The sequence below is a fragment of a genome, unplaced genomic scaffold, assembly GCF_019419815.1.
Source record: "Pyrus x bretschneideri cultivar Hongxiangsu unplaced genomic scaffold, Pyrus_bretschneideri_v1 Contig28, whole genome shotgun sequence".
Taxonomy (NCBI): Eukaryota; Viridiplantae; Streptophyta; class Magnoliopsida; order Rosales; family Rosaceae; genus Pyrus; species Pyrus x bretschneideri.
The window spans coordinates 630,103-655,448 of NW_025999590.1; the positions used below are offsets into that span (position 1 = coordinate 630,103).

Below are 25,346 nucleotides of genomic sequence, written 5' to 3' on the forward strand. Positions count from 1 at the left end.
TTCAAAACAATAAAATATGTGTTAAAAACTTAAAATGTCCTTGGGCAAAAATAAAAAAGTGAGTATATAGGGTACTCACTAAGTATTATCTTTGTGTAAATACAACCAAAACCAAATTGTGCCAAAGTTATCACCTCGTGTGTGAATGGACATATTTTTTTTGGGTTTAGGATTTAGAAAAATGCGCATAAAAAATGCATTGCATTTTGTTAGTTGGGCAAATGAAAAAGTAAGTACATAAGGTACTCAATGGTGTGTGAATATATATATATTTCCATTCACTGGCCTTGGAAGAGAGTAGAGTTCACATCAGTTTGGATGCAACGGGCACATGTACAACATATATAGAATACGATACAGGATCCAGCAAATTTCTGAAAACCAGCATACGAGTACGACAATTAAAATAATACGAGACTAATCTTGAGAGTGTCTCTAATATTGTAGCTGTATGAAAAACCATAAGAAGAACATAAATCAAGAACATGGAGACTAAAGAAAATAAACGCTACAGTCATAACGAAGAGTAAACAAAACAAACCAGCAGGCTATCACCAAAAGATTGTGTTCATGGCATGTACGCTGTTGAGGGTTTATCATGTGCTGCCGAGAGCATGCGCGTGGTCACTTCCTTCGGCTTTCGGCTTACGGCTTGTGTTCATGGCATGTGCTGTTGAGGGTTTATCATTAAGGCCAAAGTAGACTCTCATTATGTGTAATAACCTGCAGGCTATCACCAAAAGATGTAGAGTATTGATTTAGAGTGTATGGGTCAATCAGATCCACAAACTTGTAAAGCATGCCATTGACTAGCTTCTCTTCTTTTGTTTCACACTTGATCAACTCCATTCCGCTTCCACTAGTACTGCTGCATACAACTACACTCTTTTCCGTGATGAAGATTCGTTGAAAACATATCACATAGGAGTAGGGGAGATTGTCAGTATTAATCTTCAACCTATATATACAGCTTAATCCAAAGAGTCACTCACATCATATTCTTTCAAGACCCATACATCAACATGGCCATCATAATCTTTCACTACCTCAGAATACGATACACACAAACATCCTCCAACAACAGTCACATAAAACGGACCCCTTAAACGAAATGTATTTAACATGTCAAAAGAACGCAATGGTACTACCCGGAACTCTTCAACGGACAATTCAAAAACTAACAGAGCACAGTTTCCCCCCAAAGCACTCACGGTCACCGGCCAATGAAGTACTTCATTGAAAAGAATGCTCTCATCACCCCCATAATGACGTGAGAAACCTTGTCAGGGCCCACAATCATTTTCCATGAGTTGGCTCTCGACGAGAACATATGGACGTCAACCTCACCACCAAACTTGATTAGTAATTTGTAATCGTCAGTGGCTGAAACGTAACCAAAACCAAAATAAGATGGTGGATAATTCTTGTTCAACGATTGTAATTTACGTGACAATCCAGACGATGAGTTCCAAAGATAATAGCTTCGTATACACTGATCAAAATTAGAAGGCAAACTTACAGTTAAACTGTTGGAAATTCAAATCAAAACAGGTTGTAAAATATTGCTGCTAGTTGTTTGTTTCTTTCCAGCTACAAAGAACAAAGTCTCCTCCATGTGCTAGCCGAAAGGTGTTGAAAGACAGCAAGGAATGATGCAGAGCATGTGTGTAAAAGTGTCTAGCAGCTGGTGCATATGTGAAAGGGTGTAAAGATGGTAATCACCATCTGTCGCTGCATGTGTGTGTGCCAGATTGTTCTAATCTGTTTGAATGATTGTATGTGTTGTTGTATTTTTTTATTTAAAGCACTTGAGTGGTCTTTGCTGTTTGGCTTGTATAAATAAGCCTCCTTGCTAGGCTTTAGTATAATCCCCATCCGAATCCCATTTTCTGATTGTATTCTCTCAGGTTCATAAGCTTGTAAGCTTCTGTCTTTTTTCATCAGTTTGTAAACTGCCTTTTATTTCATATATCAAGAAAGCTTGTTTCGTGGAAGCTTGTTATTTCCTATCCCTTCTCCATTTGTTAGTACAATTTTATTGAGAGTGAAAGTGAGAGGTGTGATAGAGTTTGTAAACTTATCACCCACATAATTTTGGTATTGAGTAAGCAAACTCCGGTGAATACCAACAATTGGTATCAGAGCCAGAATACCATTCTGGCAAGTGCAGTAGCTATGGCGTCCAACTTAGTGCAACTCCAAGTTCCCACATTGAAGAAAGAAAATTATGAAAGATGGTGCATCCAATTCAAAGCATTGTTTGGATCACAGGAGCTATGGGAAGTTGTCAGTAGTGGGTATGTTGTACCTACTGCCGAGCAAGAAGCCACATATACTGCAGATCAAAGGAACACTCTCAAGGATTTACGAAAGAAGGACCAGAAGGCGTTGTATCTTCTTTATCAAGGATTAGAAGATTCAACGTTCGAGAAGGTTGCAGAAGCAACAACGAGCAAGCAAGTATGGGACACACTCAGTACAATCTACAAAGGAGTAGATCGGGTCAAGAAAGTGAGATTACAGTCACTTCGAGCAGATTTTGAAACTGCTCACATGAATGAAGGAGAGAGCATCTCCGACTATCACTCAAGGCTCATTGTGATAGTAAATCAGATGAGGAGAAATGGCGAGAGACTCGATGAAGTACGAGTTGTGGAGAAAATACTCCGGTCACTCACATCTAAGTTTGAGCATGTGGTGACTGCCATTGAGGAATCCAAGGATTTGGAGGTGATGAGTGCAGAGGAGCTACTAGGATCCCTCCTAGTTCACGAGCAACGCATTCAGAAGAATGCAAGCCCCACAACGCTAGAGCAAGCTTTGGAGTCAAAGTTGAATATTGACAAACCAAATAAAGGTCGTGGGCAGTGGAACTCACGTCGTGGGAGCTCATCCAACCGTAGCCGAGGACGAGCCCGAGGAAGAGGTCGAGGCTATGCACAAAATCAAGGTCAGTCTCAGGAGTGGAGATCTACTCGAGGAAAGGCGCATATCCAGTGTCACAACTGTAAGCAATATGGACATTATGCCAATGAATGTTCACATAAAAATGGTGAGCATGTCAACATGGCAGAATCAAGTGGAAATACTGATGAAGAACTTACAGTCTTACTAGCACACCATGATTCCAGTAGCCAACAAGATGTTTGGTATTTGGACTCTGGTGCAAGCAATCACATGTGTGGAAAGAAGGAGTTTTTTGCCGAACTCAAAGATGGGGCCTATGGATCTGTAAGTCTTGGTGACTCCTCAAAGTTGCCAGTTGAAGGCAAAGGGAAGATCAAGATCATCCAGAAGGATGGTAGAGAAGAATACATCTCCGATACCTACTACATACCAGGTATGAAGAGCAACATTCTGAGCATTGGTCAACTGCTCCATAAAGGGTACATTATACATATGGAGAACATGCTTCTCACTCTCAGGAATGCAAGGAGAAAGCTTATTGCACGTGTTCGAATGTCAAAGAACCGGATGTTTCCGTTGAATTTGAACACAAAGATTGGAAGCTGCAACATCGGTGTAATGGAAGATGAGTCATGGAAATGGCATCTTCGATTTGGCCATCTTCATTTCAATGGCCTAAAGTTGCTGTCAAGTGGAGGAATGGTTCGTGGTCTACCCCAGATTGAAGCCACACGCCAAGTATGTGAAGGTTGTGTGCTTGGCAAGCAAGCACGACTATCGTTCCCTGTTGGTGATACATGGAGAGCAAAGGCACCACTGCAGTTGGTGCACACAGATATATGTGGTCCATTGGATCCCATGTCTTATGGAGGTAATAGGTATTTTATTACCTTCATTGATGATTTCAGTAGAAAGACTTGGGTCTATTTTCTCAAGGAGAAGTCAGCTGCCCTAAAAATTTTCAAGGAGTTCAAGGCACTCACAAAGGCTGAAAGTAACCACAAGCTTGTGGCTGTGAGATCAGATGGAGGTGGAGAGTACACCTCCAATGCTTTCCAAGCATACTGCAAGGAGCAAGGAATTAGGCATCAACTTACTGCTGCCTATACCCCACAGCAAAATGGGATAGCCGAAAGAAAGAATCGAACCATCCTTGACATGACAAGGTCCATGCTTAAGGAGAAGAATTTGCCAAAAGAGTTATGGGCAGAAGCTGTAGCTTGTTCAATTTATTTGTTGAATCGATGTCCAACAAAGAGTGTCAAGAGGATGACACCACAAGAGGCTTGGAGTGGATACAAGCCGAATGTTACACACCTAAGAATTTTTGGGTGTGTTGCATATGCTCAAGTTCCAGAAGCCAAGAGGAGGAAACTTGATGATAGAGGTGAGAAGTGTGTGTTTGTGGGCTATAGTGAAGAGTCCAAGGCATACAAGCTCTACAACCCACTAACTGGCAAACTAGTGGTTAGTAGAGATGTCATCTTCAGTGAGGAAGAGGCATGGATGTGGAACAACAAAGAAGTCAGTAAAGAGAAGATCGTCTCCACTGATTTTGAAGAACCAGAAGTTGTACCACCTGTTGAGCAACAACCTGCTCAAACAATCACAACAACTCCAGTGCACAGAATTGCAAGGAGTGGTCCTACATCTAGTGAGGAAAGCAGCTCCTCAACTCCAGTGAGGTTAAGGAGTCTCACAGAGATTTATGGACAAGAAGAAGAAGAAACCAATTTTTTCTGCTTCTATGCAGACCACGAGCCTCTCTCATTCAATGAAGCTGTGGAAGAAGATTGTTGGAAGAAAGCCATGGAAGAAGAGATCCATGCCATCGAGAAGAATGACACTTGGGAGTTGACAAAGCTCCCACCAAATCAGAAGGCTATTGGTGTCAAGTGGGTTTACAAGATCAAACGCACTGCAGATGGGAGTGTGGATCGATACAAATCAAGGCTTGTAGCAAAGGGCTACAAACAGAAGTATGGAGTGGACTATGATGAAGTCTATGCTCCAGTTGCAAGACTTGACACGGTAAGATTACTAATCTCTCTTGCCGCTCATCATAAATGGAAAATTTATCAACTAGATGTCAAGTCAGCCTTCCTTAATGGAGTTCTTGAGGAAGAAGTGTACGTGGAACAACCAGAAGGCTTCCAAGTACAGGGAAAAGAAGATAAGGTGTATCGTTTGAGGAAGGCTTTGTATGGCCTCAAGCAAGCACCACGAGCTTGGAACTCAAGGATTGACAACTACCTTCACCAAAATGGATTTCAGAAATGTCCATACGAGCATTCAGTTTACATGAAGAATGGTGCAAAAGGGGAGTTCTTAATTATTTGTCTCTATGTAGATGACTTGTTGTTTACAGGAAACAATGAAGCAATGTTCTGTGAGTTCAAGCAATCCATGTTCAGTGAATTCGAGATGACTGACAATGGATTAATGTCATACTTTCTTGGCATAGAAGTGAAGCAAGAAAGTGATGGTATCTACATCTCTCAACAAAGGTACATGAGAGACATATTGAAGAAGTTCAATATGGACAAGTGCAACACTGTCAATACCCCAGTCGCAACTGGATTGAAGCTGTCCAAAGGAGGAGAGGGTGAGTTTGTAAACTCAACAGTGTACAAAAGCCTCGTTGGAAGCCTAAGGTACCTTACAATCACAAGACCTGATATAGTTTATGGTGTTGGACTCGTGAGTCGATACATGGAAACACCAAGGGAGTCTCATTGGCTGGCCGCCAAGAGAATTTTGAGGTACATAAGAGGTACTCTAAACTATGGTCTATTTTATAATTTTGGTGAAGATGCAAAATTATTTGGTTATTCAGATAGTGATTGGGGAGGTGACCAAGATGAAAGGAAAAGCACAACTGGCTATGTGTTTTTTCTAGGATCAACAGCTTTCTCATGGACTTCAAAGAAGCAATCAATTGTTGCTTTGTCATCATGTGAAGCCGAGTATGTTGTTGTAGCCTCAACCGTGTGTGAGGCAATTTGGTTAAGAAATCTGTTGAAGTCAGTGTGTCATCCACAAGTGGAATCGACTGTGATTCATGTAGATAACGTGTCTGCAATCAAACTTGCAAAGAATCCTGTTCAACATGGAAGGAGCAAGCACATTGATACCAGGTTCCATTTTCTAAGGGACCATGTGAAGCAAAAGACAATTGAACTTGTCTACTGTCACACCAAGGAACAAGTGGCAGACATCTTCACAAAGCCATTGCCAATTGAATCATTCCGGCTACTGCGTGAAATGCTAGGAATGAAGGCGTTTTGATTTGAGGAGGTGTGTTGGAAATTCAAATCAAAACAGGTTGTAAAATATTGCTACTAGTTGTTTGTTTCTTTCCAGCTACAAAGAACAAAGTCTCCTCCATGTGCTAGCCGAAAGGTGTTGAAAGACAGCAAGGAATGATGCAGAGCATATGTGTAAAAGTGTCTAGCAGCTGGTGCATATGTGAAAGGGTGTAAAGATGGTAATCACCATCTGTCGCTGCATGTGTGTGTGCCAGATTGTTCTAATCTGTTTGAATGATTGTATGTGTTGTTGTATTTTTTTATTTAAAGCACTTGAGTGGTCTTTGCTGTTTGGCTTGTATAAATAAGCCTCCTTGCTAGGCTTTAGTATAATCCCCATCCGAATCCCATTTTCTGATTGTATTCTCTCAGGTTCATAAGCTTGTAAGCTTCTGTCTTTTTTCATCAGTTTGTAAACTGCCTTTTATTTCATATATCAAGAAAGCTTGTTTCGTGGAAGCTTGTTATTTCCTATCCCTTCTCCATTTGTTAGTACAATTTTATTGAGAGTGAAAGTGAGAGGTGTGATAGAGTTTGTAAACTTATCACCCACATAATTTTGGTATTGAGTAAGCAAACTCCGGTGAATACCAACATAAACACACCAAACCATTGCACGCCGCTAGTAGTCTGACAGGATGTTGCTGGAGTTCTACTGGGAAGGTGAGGTGTCTGACAGAAGAAACATCTCCAAACCGCAACGGCGGGGGCGGATCCAAGTCAATGGATTGGGATCCCGAGGAGGAGTGTGTGTTGTAGGAGTCTAGGTCGGTGAGGTGTCTGACAGAAGAAACATCTCCAAACCGCGACGGCGGGGGCGGATCCAAGTCAATGGATTGGGATCCCGAGGAGGAGTGTGTGTTGTAGGAGTCGAGGTCTTAGGGTTTGATGCTCAGATGTAAATTTGAACTGGGGTTTGGCGAATTCTTGATCGGATAATGTCGAATGATGCGACTCTAAGCTATTGGACTTATGTTAGACCAATTGGACTAGCTACTGTTATTGCTATCTATTAGGTCTGTTATATATGTGATACCATTAGACCCATCTACATGTCAAATCCTAACAATCTTTGAATGACTAGAAATGAAATGAAATGATATGAATTTACTTTAATTTCTTCTACCTTTTCTACTCTTCCCTTTCCCGTAATTTCCTTTTCTGTTTATGTCGATCAATGATCTTATCATCGAAAGCCACATTTTCACGATGCACTTGAATCGGAGTAGAGATTTCACGGGCAATCTGGTGAGGATATTCGTTACAATATAATCTTCAGGTAAGCAAAACCAGTCCTCCATGGCCGTTAGGGTCAGGATTAAGGGTTAGGGTTTTTAAGCTGTTCTATATCCCATGGAGCTACGAAAAGAGCCCCAAGTTTCCCCTCGTAAAAACAATGGGCCAGTCCTATTGGGCCTGATCCAATATTTGAGAGCCCAGTCACAGCAATCCGTGGAGAGGGAAAAAAAGTTGTGTGGTGCCAGCTTCCGCGTACAAGATAACGAAACTCGAACCAATCACGTGGGACAGAATACCCTAGCGCATCTAAGTACCATAAATCGTGGCGTAGCGTAACACCAACGGCAAAAAGGATAAAGCAAATTAAATAATAATCCAAAAGGCAGGGCAATTAGGCGACCTCCGATCAAAATGGTCGAGAATTATACCTTTATAAAAAATTATTTTTAAATGAATAATATTATGCCATATTTATATATATTATTTTTAGCCAAAAAAGTTAAACATAACTTTCTAGATAATTAATAATTTTAATTTTATATTTTAAATTTATTGGGTAATTTAACTGAAAATATATCTTTAGCCCTTGAAACTTAATTTTCTTCACATAAAACCCGGCATAAGTTTTTTACTTAAACAAAGCTCATGGCCTAGATTCTGCATTAGCAAATTCATTAATTATGTTTGACTTACACATTTAAAAGTTTTTGAATGCCTAAACTACCCCTATTTTAATGTTTGATGTACACAACTAATTCCATGCAGGTTGTAAGGGAGAATTAATGATTTTGCAAAAAAAAAAAAAAAAAAAAGGTATAAATTCATTGCCTAATATATAATAACAAAAAAACATGCCTAATACGTGTAATAATACATGCTTAATAAGGTCAATAAAAAATATTATACTAATTAATTTACCTATATGTAAATTTATGATTAGCAAATAACTTATATTTTGTAGGTAAATTATTTTTCATATATTGGATTTGCGTTATTATGTAGGTAAACTTTCACATGTATTTTACATATATTGGGTAAATTATGTTGCTTTTTTTTAAGCAATCTAACATTTTAAAATTTTAATAGTAGGTGCACAATTTGAATCAAATAACATTATTTTTTTGTAGGTAAATTATTTTGCATGAATTTTTACATGCAACAAGCAATTTTTTTTATTACATATGTGTGTATCAAATTATATAAATAAAGAAATATAATATATATATATATATATGTATGTATATAAGTATATACGTTGAACTTATAGTAGTACAATATACTTTGAACGTGTGTGTGTGTGTATATATATATAATAGTATGTCTAATAATGTTCATTATAATTAAGGTGAGTAATAACATTTATGGATTTGATTTGAATATTGTGGCACAAGTTGTAAATATTTTTGTAATTTGGGTTTTATTTGGATGTTTTTTAGTAGGTGGATTTTTGTCTAGGCAGTCTTTTTAAATTATTGTTGGATGTTTTTAAATTTAGACATTAAATTTTAATTAATTATTGCAACTAAGCAATTGTATCCATAAAAAGGGATGAAAGAAGGGTTACATTTGGCCAAATTGATGCCCTGGCCAAAAAATGACCGATGGGCTCTAAAGAATTATAAACCAATCATCAATTGAAGATGATTTTTCTGACAAATCAAACCATTTTTTAGCTTTTGGACTTTTAGCTATCTCTATTGAAAATGCCTTATATGATCCTGTTGGACAGTTAGGCTTGGACTGTCCTAGTGGAGAAAATTTTCATTGTGACAGGAACACGAGTGGTATATCATGTGTTTTTATAGAAGTGATGAAGAATTTTATTTTTTAAGTTATTAACTTTTTAACACATATATCTCACAATTTGTATAACATCGTTACATATTCGATCATTCTGAAAAATCAATGGTCGAGTGTTCGTGGCAGTCCACCACGTGTGCCACCCGTTGCCGCCGCGTATTTTTGAGTGAAAGTACAAAAACACCTGACAGCACGTGGCATTCCGCAAAAAGTTGGTTCTTCTTTTGCGCTTTCACCTCTTTTCTTTCTTCTCCCCGGATGTCCCCCAATCATCGAAAATTGCCTGAAATATTATCCAGGGTTTCTTTTCTAGGTTTTTCTTTTTCTTCTTCTTCTTCTTTTTTTTCTTTCTCTTCTATTTTTGTAAATTTTCGTTCGTGGATATTTTTTTTACCGTTGGAGTTTTTGTGAAGTCGAAGCAAAAGCGCGGCAATTAATGGCGTGCGAGTCTTAATTCCCACTCTGCCCTCGGAATTCCGGTTAATTAATTCGCTTCCTTCACTTGGGGTTCTCTGCGAATTACTCGAATTGTTGATTCAGGTACTCGATTTTTTCCAGTTTTTGATTTCTTTGATTTGATTTCTACTTTGTTTTCTATTTGCTTAGACTCTGAAGCGTTGATCTGATTGTTAATTACTGATTATTTGTGATTAATTTTGATATATTTGTTGCGAATAATTTGAGTTGAAGCAATGTGAATAGCTTTGGTTTTGTGAGAGTGAGAATTGAAGTTGAATTTTGGAATTTGGGATATCAATAATTGAATGAGGACGTATGGATTCTGCTTTTTTATTTCTGAGTTGTCGAAATTTCGAATTGGTAGGCAAATCGACGGATAAGTATTGCAGCAGCTGAGTTGTGTGTGTTCGGAACTTCGGATTACTAGCTGAATTCGGCTTGTGGTGTAATTGCGATGTCTTGCATTCGCTTTCTTGGGCGATGAGATACTTTGAATGTTGTAGATTTAGTGGGTAGAGATGAATCTGGCAGCTCTTTTGACTTCTGCTGGTATTAATATAGCTGTGTGCGTGGTACTCTTTTTGCTATATTCTATATTGAGGAAACAACCGAGCAATGTGAACGTCTACTTTGGACGAATGCTTACGATATCCAAAAGAAGAAGTGATCTTTTCAATTTGGAAAGGTTTGTTCCTTCTGCTAGTTGGCTAGTGAAAGCATGGAGAACAAAAGAAGAAGATTTTTTGACAGTCGGTGGCTTGGATTCGGTTGTTTTTATCAGGATGCTTATTTTTAGGTAATTAAACCCTGCCTAGATCTTTATGGTTTATGCCTGCAGAATAATAATTCTACCTAATACTGTAGCCTAATATTTTGTCCATTCACAGTCTTCGAATCTTTTCCATTGCTGCTGTCATCTGCGTCTTTATAGTGCTTCCGGTGAATTATCATGGGCAAACGAAGGATCACCCGGGAATCCATGATGAATCCTTGGAAGTCTTTACCATCTTGAACGTTCATGAAGGTTCAAAGTGGTATGAGACATATATCCTTGATTATTAAAACACTTTCTTAAAAATTCTTATCTTTTATGAAGGTGCAGAGCAAGTTCTGATAATCCGCCTTTTCTTCTGTTTTTTCTCAATCTTTATGAAGTTTCAATATTGATTTAACTATTTCTCGTTATATACACCAGGAAACTAGTTTCTAACTGGTCATTTGCTTTCTGTTTTAATTCATGTCAGGCTTTGGACCCATTGTCTCGCATTGTACATTATCACTACTTCAGCTTGTATTCTCCTATACTTTGTAAGGATTTAAAACCCATCTCCTCTTGTACAAGATCGTATATATTGTAAAAAGTTCTTCATCTTTGCTTTTAGTTCATACAACTATAAACATCCTAAACATTGGTTTTGTGTTTTTGTTGTGGATCTTCTGTAGGAATATAATCACGTCACTAGACTGAGGCTGGCATATATTATTGGATCTTCTTCAAATCCAAGTCATTTTACAATTGTTGTTCGTGCTATTCCATGGTCACCAGAAGGATCATATAGTGATTCAGTAAGAAAATTCTTCACAAAATATCATGCATCAAGCTACTTGTCACACCAAATGGTGTATCGATCTGGTAAAGTTCAGAAACTGATGGTATGTATGTGGCTTGAATTATTTCAGCTGTTTCCTGAGCAATCACATTGTTTTATCATTGGCTTATATCGTCATAACTGTTAGCATGAGCTGCACTTAGACTAATATGTGGTTTAAGATAGCTATATAAACTATATGATGGGTTTCTTTAAGAATTAAATATAGGATCAGTGGGTTTTTCCTCCACTCACATGCATCTGTTCAATTATGTCCCATATATTTTTTAATGCAACTTTATGATATATCAAACTTTGCAGACCGATGCAGGGAAGATGTGCAAGATTCTTAAGGATGTTTCTGTGGAACAGAGTCATAGACCAGATCTATTTCATTGTGGTATGTCTGGAGGAGCTACTGATTCTTTTAAGATACTCACAAACGATTCAGAGAGTGTTAAAGGGAAGTCATCCCTTATCGACAATAGTTTGGGTGGAAGAAAAAAGGTCATGCAAGCTGTGGCCCCAATTAATTTAATTAGCTCTGGTTTTCATCACGTATTCACACACAACTAGTGATGTGTATGGCTTTAATCTTTCGAATCTGATTTGTTTTTTTATAGAATGGTTTTCTGACCATGGAATTCTTGAAAATTTTGTAAGCAAGGGTTACTTACATTAAACCCCCTGAGGTTTATCGAGTTTTCACAAAACCCCCTCATGTTTGAGACATTACACTAATATCCCTTGAGGTTTTAACTCACTTACACATAACCCCTTTGAGCCAAATTTTACCTAAGTGTTCCTAGTATCGTCATGTATTCTTGCTTCAGTTGCCTCCAGGTTTTGTTAGACAGTTGGTCACGTATTATTATGGCGGTTATAACACCTTAAGCAGAAAGTTGGACTTGAAATGTTTGGAATAGAATTCTGTTTGGCTTGATTAACTTGTTTAGGCTCCTTTAGTTTTTATTTTGGAATTTTTTTTTTTCATTTTTCAGTTTTATATTGGATGTTTCCTTATTTAGTTACCATAGTTCGAATAAAAGAAAAGTAGAAATAAAAGTTGTTGAATGGTTAAGTAATATTTATATCTGTGTGTATGTATGTATTTATGTTAGTTAATATGTATACTTTAAAATAAAAACATACATGCACACAAGTACACATGTCTATCCATTCTTCCCATAATCAGCCCATTTATGTGTAGGAAATTATGAACCTCAATCTGCAGAGTACTAGCTCATAAAAAAAAATCCCACATGGCAGTGTCAAAGACATGAATCTTGAGTAGTCTCTTCCCGTAATCAGTGACATTTTCGAATTGTGGTTCTGTTACTTTGACTTTGTTGCCATCATTTAGGTATAAGTTGTTGTCTATGAGTGATTAAACTTTTGTGTAAATTTCGATATTATAGCCTAAAATGTATTTGGTCTTACATACAGGTGTGTGCTGCTGCTTTTGTCTTTTTCAAGACTCGCTGTGCTGCTCTTGTTACATCAAAGGTTCTTCATTCTTCAAATCCTATGCATTGGGTGACAGATATGGCTCCGGAACCAAATGATGTGTATTGGTCAAACCTTTGGATACCGTACGGACAACTGTGGATCCGGAAGTTAGCCACACTTCTGGCTACTATTGCCTTTATGCTTGTGTTTCTTATTCCTGTCACATTTGTTCAGGGCATGACTGCACTAAAAAGCCTGGAAAAAAAGTTTCCAGCTTTGAAAGGATTGCTCAAAAAGTAAGTCAATTGACAGACACATTCTCCTTGTTACCTTAATTTTTTTGTTATGCTGTGTATGATGGATACTAAACATGGACTTTCTGTGTGTACGGGGATAAAGTTTTGCAATGGCTTTGACTCATTTTCATGATTACTTATGCGCATATGCAGGAACTATGTAAGCCAGGTGATAACGGGGTACCTGCCAAGTGTGGTTTTAATTGTGGCTTTTACATCGTTCCACCTGTCATGATGCTGTTTTCAACAGTGGAGGGGTGGATCTCTCGCAGTCAGAGGAAAAAGAGTGCATGCTTCAAAGTCTTATACTTCACAATCTGGAATGTCTTTTTTGTTAATGTTTTTACCGGCTCTGTTATCAGCCAATTGAGTGTATTTTCTAGTGTGAAAGACATACCTGCGCAACTTGCCAACGCGATTCCAGCACAGGTGATATGCCCTTGATCTTTAAATATGTTTAGAAGATCAATAGTTGTGTTCCAGTTATGCTAGTCTATTTGGACTGTTACATCACTTAGGTGTGACCACTGTTTTTCCTTGTCATGTTTGAAACGGGTTACTTTGTAATTGAGATGGTTCGAGTCCACTACTAGTACTCATAGATATTAAATTGTCCATTAGAAATTGTCTACTCATTTTTAGTTTGAATTCCAGATGGTCATAATGGTTAACATAGTGACTGAGAGTTTTGTAAGTGATAATTGTTTCGACTTTCGAGACATTACATCAGTAATGTGATGCTTATGAAAGCTGAAAGCTTTATTATTGATTTTTATTAATGGTTGTGGTCTTGAATTTTCAGGCTAAGTTCTTCATGACTTATGTTTTATCATCTGGTTGGGCAAGCTTGGCATGTGAACTCATGCAAATTTATCCTCTTCTTTGCAACTATTTCCGACGGTTCATATTACGGAAAGGACGGTATAATGACTCACTGTCATTTCCATATCATACAGAAATTCCTAGAGTCCTGCTGTTTGGGTTCATCGGCTTCACCTGTTCTATCTTGGTTCCCCTAATATTGCCATTCTTGTTGGTGTACTTTGTACTTGCTTACTTTATATATCGAAACCAGGTGAGGACTCCTCCTATCTATTGTTCCTTATTCTGTTAGGTCTCTTTGAGGGAGAAGAACTACCCTGCAACGGGGATGCCACTGTAGCATCCCCGGTGTAGGTAAGTTCCTCTCTCATTCTGGCCATCATTATTCTCTTTTTCTTTTTCTTTTTTTCTTTGGGGGGCATTCGAATAATTAATTTGTTGCTAAATTTTACAATGCCTATTTCAGATTCTTAATGTGTATATAGCAGAATACGAAAGTGGGGGACAGTACTGGCCTATGATTCACAATACAGTCATAATTTCATTGGTTATCATGCAAATAATTGCCCTCGGTGTCTTTGGATTAAGAAAATCACCAATTGCATCAGGTTTCACTATTCCACTGCTTATCTTCACTATTTTGTTTAACGAGTACTGTCGACAGCAGTTTCATCCATTGTTCAAGAACCAAGTTGCAGAGGTATTGATTGAAAATGAACTGTATTTGCGTGCGTGCACGTGCATGTGCATGTATGTGGTATTTGAGACCATGCCTCTCTATCTCCAAAACTTGATGAGGGGATTGTTTGCAGATTCTTATTGATATGGACCAGAAGGATGAGGAAGCGGGGAGGATGGAAGAGGTTTATCAACAGCTGCATACAGCTTACTGCCAGTCCCCATTAACTCCTGATGTCTCGTGCAGTTTTGGATGCTCAACTCGCATTGAGGGTGACATAAATCCGGATCCAGAGAATGTCAAGCCACCAGGTTTGATTCATCCAGTACTCGCGAGGGTTCCTGTACGCGGCATCAGTGATGTAATCGCTTGGTTCTTTGTGCTTTTCTCTTTTCAGGGGAGGAACCCGGCCAAACTAATCCGTCATGGAATGTCACCTTCGACGGTGAGGCAGATCTAAAATGAGCGTTCTTCTGGGACGTAATTGACTTGTTTTTTTATGCAAGTTCACGTTTATGGAGCCGGCTGGAACGAGATTCTTGCATCTTAAGAAGCAGGTTCTCTTTTTGGCCAGATATACATCGGAAGCGTACAGACACATACAAGTAAACATCCATAGGCTATCTTTAATTTTACAGTTTTGAGTGGGGAAAATTCCCAAAGAAAGCAACTCTATTTTTTGTACACTTGTTATTTGAGCAAAGCAAATTGTTGTGTATATTGTTCGTTATCTTAAACTAAATGTATCGAAAACAGTTGAAAAGTTATACGTAATGTTAATGCAAAGTCCGATTATTTCATTCTCTAAGCACATTTTGAATTGCATAGATACTCAACTCATACAACCACGAAAACGGATCAGTTTCTGCAAACGACGCAGATCAAAACTGGTGAAGTATGCACAAATAGAACTGGTTACAAACGTTTAACAAAAAACGTAACTGAAAAACGCAAAACGCTAAACAGACACCGAGTCGTGTTAAGATTTCACATCCATGACCAATGAAGAATTGGAATTATCGACACCATCATCTTCGTCTTTTTCGTTGAAGAAACCTCTCCACAACCACAAAACTTGCAGGAACCCGCCATTTGCAACGTGCAGAAGAAACACTCTTGCCTGCATTGGGAGACCAGCAGAGACAAACTTAACAGCAGTAAAAAAGCAGCTTATACCAAATAAGTGCTTTTCAATCTCATTGGCATTCTCCTCCGACCTGGGAAGCACTTGCTGCAATGTCTCCTTCAAAACATCAGTCAAGAAGCACCCAACAAACAGACCAAATGGAATCACCAATTCATAGTTTCTGGAGATGGAAAATATGATGTCTGATAAGAAGCTGAGGGTGCCAAAAGTAACAAATGACCATATGAGTGCTTTTTTCCCAAGCAGAAGCAGTTGCTCCAGTGCTGTATCTGCTGCTTTTCTCCATGGGAGCTCCTTCACTGGGGCAGGTACGGCTTCCCACAGCTTCTCCTTCACAAAAGTGCTTTTGATTTGCAGCTTCTGCTTATTTTCTTTGTTGGGTTCTCCAAATTGTGCCGTGGATGAAACTGCTTTTACACGCGGGAAGCTGGTTTGAAATCGAAATTGTTTCTGCTTAAAGAGATCAATCTGAAATGAAGAAGGAAAATTGGAATCAATCATAATTAATTCATCGAAAACCTGTAAATTTCACATTTTTAAGTAATTGGGAATTTGGGAGAGTGAGAGAGTGGTACCGAAAATTTGGGGGTTGCGGACGGCGGCGACAGAATGGACGCCGGAATCGCCATTGATGGTGTCTGGTTGGTCCTGTTTTATCACCTTAGTTTTCTCCTCATTTTCTAGGGTTTACCAGCTGATGACAAATTTGGGGATTCCAATTTCCCAATGTTCTTAACCTAATTGGACTCAATACAAATATACTGGGCCGTATCGAAAATATTTTTTGGGCCTTATTCTGAGTCACACAGTCCACAAACTTATAATTTTTTTCATTCGTGGGCTTAACGTAAGAGTGTACTTAATGGTCATTTGATCGAGATTGTTTTAGGTGGAAAACAATTTTGTCTATAAACGCTTTTGTTAGAAGTTTTTATTCGAAAAATGTTTGAAACTTTTTTACGAAAGCTTCAAAGTGTTTTTTGAAGAAGCATATGCTACGTGCTTCTCCTGATATTATTAAAAGCAAACCCAAAGATTGCTACATGTAGACTAGAGATTGCCACGGCCCCCTAGCCTCCATGGGCTCTATGTAATTGGCTTATAAAATTCTAAAATTCACGTAAAATTATATTAGAACGGGAATATTGGTACTTCAAAAAAATTATTATGCACTCTTTATAAATGTATATTTGTATCTAAATATGCAAAAAAAATTATTAAGCTAACTTTTTAAAAATAAAATTGCATAATAACTTTTTTGGAGTGCCCCAAAATTCTTAAAGCCAACTCAATAATAGAGATCAACGATATACAAGGGGAGACGACCGTTACTAGTAAAAATCAATTTTGTGTGTGTACAATTGAAAGACAAATAAAATTATACGAAATATTAAGAGTAATATTAGGGACATCAAATTAGTGCACTAAATAATATGTTATTGGACGAATAGATCTTCAATAGGCATGTGTTATTTTTAATGAGGATCCTCTGTTTTTTGTTCTTGCGTATGGAAGTGGATAAAAGATATATAACCTAACATCATATTTCAACATTGGAGTAAGATTTTCTCCCTTCCTAATCTCTTTCTTCTTTCATCCTTTCCTATTTAAACGGTTGTGATTATACCGCGTCTACATCTTGTTTTGAATTTTTTATATAAAGAATAAGATAAAAAGAAGAGTGTGAGAGGAGGGGATGGTAATAGGAGGAGAGATAATCCTTAACTGCCATAAAACACAACTATTAAGAGGTGGTTCATTGTGGGAAACGAATTATAAGTTAATATTTCACATGACACATCCTAGGTTCGATTCCTGACGTTGTAGAATCACACCATGATGACACAGAGGAGGCTAAAATGCCTCTATGAGCCTTTTCGACAGAAAGATTGATGTGATGAAGACACCAATTAATCCCTAAAAAAATTAAAATTAAAATTAAAATTAAAAAAAAACTGTCATCAAACGCATAAGCATTAGCCAAGGCCAAAATCCAAAAGCAAAAATAATAAACAAAACCCTAGGCGGACAGGTGAATTGTATATTATAAGAACTATCATATCCTCTCCTTATACCATTTTGAAACCCTAAAGCAATCAAATTAACACAACCCTAGGCCGCTCTATCTTAATTCTAAATCCTTCACCTCGTAAATGGTATGTAATTTTGAATATAACATCCAGGCTGCAGTACTCTAGCTCTGCAGTCGTTTTAGCCTATATAATTCTCTAATAAATTTCTTTTTCTTCTTCACAGAAATGCTAAGGGAACTCTTTTAAAGTGAAACTTTCTATGAACTTTCTGCAACTCTACAGTTTAACGTCAATTATTGTATTAACATTATATAAAAGATTGTGCTAAAAATATGAAGTGACTGAGAGTTTATGAAAAAGAACAATGCCACTTTTAAGAGAATTCTTAGTATTTCCCTTCTTTTTTTTATACAAACCCACTGTATTTTGGTCCAACAGCTGAACAGCACGACAAACATGCAAGAATTTTCATGTTAGTGAGTGTCATTATCATTCTATAATATTCAAAATTAATAAATTATAATATCTCTTGCAGATTATTAATTATGAATTAAGGATCAATGTTTAGATTTAAATATCCAGTGGGGGGTTGATTAGGGTTCATTTAGTTGATTAAACAATTAAAAGGCAGTGACACAAGTCGTCCTTTTGCTATTGTCACTTCTATGCTTCTTTCACATATTCGTAATATAACATGTTTAATTAATTTTGTGGTGTTTATTATCGTCACCAAGTTGACGGGAATTTATAAGGCAATCCACAAGAAGTCAAATTTTGAGATGTTGGTTTTTCTTTGAGGACTTTTCTGTTCTGTTTCTTCTTTGTTTGGGATATTCCCGTTAACTTTACAGAAAGAAATTAGATGAATAATTAGGGATTGTTTTAAAATTGTATAAGCCCTCAGAACTGTTTATGTCTCCTTAATTTGCTTGCTGGAGTTTGTGTATGTCCGCTTTATGTATGCTTATAATTCCAGTATACTATACTGAAAGCCAGACAGACTGTAAATCTTATGGGATATGTTTTACCTAGATATCCCACTTATGAGCTTACAATATTCTAAAAAAATTAACTAATTAATCGCTCATTATTTTACATTTAATTTTTTTTATAAAAAATATTATTATATGGTACTGAAACACAATTGTATAGTATAATTTATCTATATGTTATAATATGAGTTGAGCGAATTGTTTTTTTTTTTTTTTAAAGAGAGATAACTGGTGGCAAGCAACGGTTTGGCTTCCACACTAGCAATGAGTTTCGAACCCAAGGACCTCCAGTTTTTAGTTTTGAGGAAGTCTCGTAATCCGCCATTGTTTACTTTATACTTTATGATGTAAGACTCCTATTATATAAATGCATGAATTGGTTACCTTTTAAAACCATAATTTTTTGGATGGGTAATGTGAGGTAAACCAAATTTTTAGACTAAATTTACAAATCATATGATATGTGACTAATAGAAAATAAGCATCACTACTTATGTAATAATCCAATCATCAATAACCACTTCATATAGTCTAACAAATTTGGTCTTAAAATTTGGCTTCCTTAGCATACCTGGGTGGGATATATGTCCTTTCAAATATTGACCTAGTTTTCATGATTGAGCTCATGATAATTAAGCAACTAGATGAAAATGCTAGTGGAATCAACTTAATTAAGAACTTTTTTTGAAAACTTTGAATTTAAGAGTTGGTCAAGATAATGGAGCCAACTATTTTAAATCGCTAGCTTGTAGAGGCAGCTACCACCAATTTCAAAATATGTCAACCGATTCTAACAAATCGTGAACATGGCTTACCAAACATTAATTGCAAAATTTGCATGTCAACAGAAAGTACATATTTTAATCCAAAGATTGCAATTTACAACTGCAATCGACTTTTGCCCCTTGTAGCTTTCAGCCAAGACCTAAGAGATAATTTGAGTCTATATATGTGAGAACGTAATTATTTGATCCACCTAGCCAGAGCTACATATAAGCTGACTATTTATTTGACCTTTCTGGCCATAGCTACATATAAGCTGACTACATAAGTAAATGAATAAGGTTAGGGAGATCATATTTTTAAACCAAATTTTCAAACCAAATAATGTGTCACCAATAGGAAATAAACACATTAATCAGTATTTAAGTAATAATCCAATGATCAACGACCACATCATTTTGATTTAATTACAAGTTTGGTTTAGAAGTTTTGGTCTCCCTAACATTACCCTAAGTAAAGGCTATTTCAATTATGTTAGGCATAGCTAGATAGATGTTGTGTTAGATTTAAGGACTCTAAGCATGTAGTCGATTGCCTTAGTGGTTAGGGTTTTTGTATTATTTTCAGTGCACCCAGTTCGAATCCTCCCTCATCTCCTTATAGTGTGGTTTAGATTAAAACTCTCACTTGTAATAAAAAAGAGACTTAAATATTCTAATTTTTGAAATAAGATCCATCGATGAATAATAATTAATTTTATATGATTATGCAAAAGAACCCTACCCTAGGTTTGAGTCTTATTACGGGAAGAAGACTGATAAATTACATGTTATTCATGATATCTAGCTACCTAGAATTTGTATAAATGATCATCAAATTAATCTGACTCTAAATTTTGTATGAATAAGCTAATTAATAAATCAATGTCGTAGTTAAACAATAAGCTAATTGACGAAGACCAAAATTAAGCAACTTATTCATTTAATTAACATCTGCCAGCTGCTGTGTTGATCTAGAAGAAATTACCGTTACTGATATTGACTGTTTCGACCGATGAATTGATAGTTATTGCATACCATATATCATTGGAGCTTGTTAGGTAACAATCGATATCAACAGCTTACCGACACATGGCATTTCAAAATTTAAAGTACTCAAAAAGACCAATGTCATACATGAGCCTTTGTTATTTCATCCTCTTTTATATGTAACTCACATATAAATATGCACATATATCAGATTGTGTGGAATTTAAAGCTTACTCAGAAGTTTCCCTTGTTTTCTGCAATTTCCGTGGAAGTTTTTGTTTACACAGGGGGTTTCGAAGCCTGTATCTCTAGTCTACTCGTAGTCTCCTACTCAATACCCTACCCACTCTCATCACCGGATAGTATAGTCACAGTAAAAGGTTATTAAAAAAACCAACGGCATTGCTTTGCCTAGCTAGCAGCATAACAATAACTTTGCCCAAGCTATCTATGGATGTATATATTCATATGTAAGCAGCAGATGAATTGTTTTTCTGTACTTTTTGGAAGAAGATAATGAATTGTCTCAGTCAACATTGTTGGCTATATTTATGTACATTTTCATTTTGTGTATCTAGTTATGGCTGAGTATTGCATGCACTTATATAGAGGGGGAATCATGCATATCTCTGTATATATTTTTCCCAAACCAGAATATGCAATTTATATATACAGATGTATGTTCACACATCTGTATTCTGTGAATCATCATCTGGATCAAAATTTAAAACAAATGCTTTATGCGTTCAGATCGAGGGAGAGAGAGGATTCATACGTGCATGATAATCTTACTAAAAGCACCATACCTTTTGAGTGTTAATCATCAAACTTTTTTAACAGATCTAATACTTGAAAATTAGAAGTTGTTATATAAAATATAAGAATAAAGCTGACAGTTTAAAAGTTTTTTTAATACATATGATATTATCTACATCAGTAAAAGTGAAAAAGTAATTAAGCTTCACAACAAACTAGCATAATAATTTAATTCAAATGTGCATTCTAATTTGTAATACTAAGTGGGCACAGTTTAAAAGTTTAAATCAAACAAAAATTTATAAGTTAAAGGTCTGAAAGTTTGTCGAAAAAATAGAGGTACGACAGTCTGAAAGACACGTATTACAAAGCATGTGTGTCATTCAGAACTGGTTGATTTTCACAATTTTAAGTTTCATCTCTCTCTCTCTTCCTGGGCTGAAGACATTAAATTTCGAGAATTACTATCTTGATTTCTTAATCCTGGAAAGCTAACTCATGAAACGTGTTCCAAGAAATTGTTTTTATCTGGGTTTCCAGTGAACATGCATTGTCACCCATATATACAAATATGAAATATTAATGACCACGCTGGGAAAATAATACATACCCTTTTTCCCAATTCGTAAATTTCTTGAAGAAATGCTAATCTCCACCATCTAAAATCAACAGGAACAACACACTGAAACATGCATGTTCTTTCAGTCAGAGAAAAAAAAAGCTTCACAGTACTCAACGAATCAAATTTGAACCAAGTAGCTAGTATTGCTATATATAGGGCTTCAGATCCTGCTAATTCCACCTTAATGAAGAAATTCAGTCCAAAAATTAACAGGAAAATCATAGAAGAAAAAAAACATATCATCTAATGAGTTTATTATTAGGGTTTCCCTCTTTGGCGCAAAACAATACCACGTCCCCCTATTGCTACCAAATTTTAACATTACATTAATTGAATGTACACAATGATCATCACTTTATAATGCCTCCCCAGGGTAACCACTCATCAACTGGTCGTTGGCGAAACCACGTTCTTGGCCGGGTGTGGCCGGCATGATCAATCGGTCCATGCTGTCATGATAGTCGTCTGAGGAGGAGGCCACAGGAGGACATCCCAGCATCTCACCCCACCCAATACTTTCTCCATAACTACTGGTAATTCTATTATTAACCATCATCTCTTCCCCACAGAAGAACTCCAACCCATCAAATCTGTGTTGGTTGTCATTGTTGTTATACACCACCATCTCCTTCAGCTGATCAGTCTCATAATTACCACCTTGCCCTTGAAACATGTTGTTCATTATACCATTACCAGGTCCATCAATGTTATCTGTATTCACTATGTAATGTGTTTGTGCAAATTGATGAGGGCTGATAACATCATTGCTTAAGGAAGGAGAAGAATCGTTGAGAGCATGGATCCCACATCGAGGAATAAAGAGACTTTGCATGTTCTTACCAGAATAGTGCTCATCCATTTGCTGAGTAGTAGCAGCAGCAGCGGCGTATGGACTGTAATTATCATCGTCAAGAACTTGATAGGTTGGTTGAATATTGGCGGGCCTACCTTGGATAACTTGATTAGTCTCATGATTATGATTAACATCTGAACCAAACCTCCCTCCAAGCTTGATGAGCAACTTTCTGAGAGAAGCATGGTCATTAAAACAAGGCTGCTGTTGTTGTTGTGGAAGTACTGTGGGTACTGCAGGCACTGGAAGCTCAGGCCAGTAAGGGTTTTGATCGTCGGTGGCTGGAACGGCAGAATGGGAGTTAGTACTGTTTCCACCAACACCGCCTGATCTTTTGATGGTGTCTTGTTTAACTAGGCCTGATTTACGAGCCAGCTGATGTTCTTTGCGCTGCCTACCAAGAAGCTTTTTCTTAAGCCTTGTGTTCCAGTAGTTCTTTATATCATTGTCAGTTCTTCCTGGCATTTGGGCTGCAATTATAGACCACCTACATATACACATACATACATCATCCATAGTTGTGAAATTAATCACAAAATTGATTACCCTAGCTAGGAAATAAATTGCACTAATTTACATGTCGATATGTAATTGATATTGTGATATTTATAAGATGTGTATTTTTTTATGTAAAAGTGAGATTCAATACTAAATTCATATATGTGCCTACCTGCTTCCAATACTTATGTAGAGGCTGCAAATTATGTTGTCTTCTTCTTCAGAAAACCCTCCATGCCTGATGTTTGGGCGGAGATAATTTAACCATCTAAGCCGGCAGCTCTTCCCACACCTCTTAAGCCCTAATTATCCATCAGAGAATTTAGTTGGCAAAAACCTAATTTCATCTAATTAATACAGCCGGTAACTTCTAATTAATTAATTTGATATATAGTAACCAGGACACTAACTAATTTGAGGAAGAGGAAGAAGAAGGTATGCATACCGATCTTTTGCGGCAAAGCGATCCAGTTACCGCCGGTGCCATGTTGCTCGATGTAAGACTTGAGCTTGGCATCTTCTTCAGGTGACCATGGACCTCTCTTCACGTTGGCTTTGTCACAGCAAGGAGCTCTCCCCATCTTTACTTTCTTCTTGGAACCTAATTAATTGAGCTAAGATAGCTACCTTGATATATATATATATATATACACACACAGATTGCTTAAGGGGAGGGATCCCCATTTTTCTAAAAAAATGGGGACACGCTCTTCACCGTTGGATTTAACTTTAATGAAATTGTGTGGCCTGTGTTTTAATTTCAACCATATAATTTCATTAAAACCAATCTAACGGTGGGGAGCGTATCCCCATTTTTTTTTTTTAATGGGGATCCCTCCCCTTAAGCAATCTCTATGTGTGTGTGTATATATATATCATAAACAATTATTCCCCCATTAATATTATACTTATATAGTAATAGTAACAACTTTTTAGGGAGATAAGTTTTTGAGAAATTTTTAGTGTGTTTGGAACACTGTTATATATTGTTATTATTCTATTCAAATTATAATATGTATATTTTTTTAGTAATGAATACTAGAAAAAAAAAAAAAAAACCATATCAATCGTCTTCTAACCATATAATAATATGTAGAATTGTACTTTCACATATTAAGTGTTCCCGATACACAAAATTTTCTCAACAAGAGGGTAAATGAGACTAAATTGATTAATTGTGAAGTGATGAAAAGAGGACAAGCATGGTTACCGGAAGGGGGCAAGTGGAATTTAAAAGGGGTCTGGAAAAAGAAGTGTGCTTGAATAGAAAATTTGTGGAAAATGAGTGTGCCAGAATGGAAGCAAGGATTTTCTGCTTGTCTTTCTGAGTCTAGAATCAACTTTATTTGTATGGTCTTCAGGATTGCTGCTTTTTCTTGGAACTACAATTCTAATAAGATCCTCACCGTCAAGTACTCTGGCTCTGGGGCATACAAAATGCACACGTATATATTAACATATTTCTAATTGACCTCCCCGCCTACAGTTTTTGTTTATTTCGCCGCCACTTGAATTGGTAGCTTTTTTCTCACTCTTTCACTTATATTTTAGGAAATTTTAATGAAAAATTTCTGGTACTGTTCATTTTAAGGAAAAATTACATTTTTACATTAAAAAATTATTTCTAGTACTATTCACTTTATCCTTTATTTTGTCATTTTCATAAAAACTCTAAATTTTCAAACCATTTTTATTAATTTTCTTATATTTTATGGATATATGTGATATTTTGTGCCATGATATAACGTTGTGTGAAAAAAAGCTTACACATATATTAACACGAAATGTCAAAATAATTATATACTCTTTTCCATAAAAGTCATTCTTCTTATTTTGGCATATTGTAACTTAACTTCCAGTTCCATCAATAAAAGTCAGCCTTTAGGTTTTACACGAGACACGGAAAAAAACTACATTTGTATCACCTAGCTTAGCTAGCAATGTTCTGTAAGGAAAATGACAAACCGTACGTTAGTAAAGATTTGAAACTAGGTGGACATGGTCGTTTTTGGTAGGTGACCAAATGACCCACAAGAGGAGAAGAGTGCAAGACAAAAAGGAAACCAATTTGATGACATTGATTCAGACCAAAAAGAAAAAGAAAAATTTGATGACATTGGTGACTCTTATTTATGTTAAGAATGAA

The 25,346-nt window shown here is 36.7% G+C and overlaps 3 protein-coding genes across 3 annotated transcripts; 1 reads left to right on the forward strand and 2 right to left on the reverse strand.

The window, feature by feature from the left end:
• Nucleotides 1-9,452: 9,452 nt before the first annotated feature.
• On the forward strand, nucleotides 9,453-15,348 carry LOC103929634 (CSC1-like protein RXW8). The gene is given in 13 exon segments (XM_009338855.3): nucleotides 9,453-9,794; nucleotides 10,078-10,509; nucleotides 10,601-10,747; nucleotides 10,958-11,021; nucleotides 11,157-11,366; nucleotides 11,624-11,809; nucleotides 12,749-13,047; nucleotides 13,201-13,253; nucleotides 13,256-13,476; nucleotides 13,850-14,122; nucleotides 14,336-14,569; nucleotides 14,682-14,859; nucleotides 14,946-15,348. Coding segments are annotated over 12 exon segments (2,211 nt in total). The 5' UTR covers nucleotides 9,453-9,794; nucleotides 10,078-10,231; the 3' UTR covers nucleotides 15,014-15,348.
• LOC103929633 lies at nucleotides 15,320-16,409 on the reverse strand. The gene is made up of 2 exons (XM_009338851.3): nucleotides 16,271-16,409; nucleotides 15,320-16,163 (listed from the first exon to the last, which is right to left on the reverse strand). Exons 1-2 carry the CDS (start codon nucleotides 16,322-16,324, stop codon nucleotides 15,528-15,530), a joined length of 690 nt encoding a protein of 229 aa, XP_009337126.2. The 5' UTR covers nucleotides 16,325-16,409; the 3' UTR covers nucleotides 15,320-15,527.
• A 5,607-nt stretch (nucleotides 16,410-22,016) lies between these two features.
• Nucleotides 22,017-23,809, reverse strand: LOC103929632 (transcription factor MYB87-like). The gene is made up of 3 exons (XM_009338850.3): nucleotides 23,646-23,809; nucleotides 23,373-23,502; nucleotides 22,017-23,189 (listed from the first exon to the last, which is right to left on the reverse strand). The coding sequence occupies exons 1-3, from the start codon at nucleotides 23,779-23,781 to the stop codon at nucleotides 22,205-22,207; spliced, it is 1,251 nt and encodes a 416-aa protein (XP_009337125.2). The 5' UTR covers nucleotides 23,782-23,809; the 3' UTR covers nucleotides 22,017-22,204.
• Nucleotides 23,810-25,346: the final 1,537 nt, after the last annotated feature.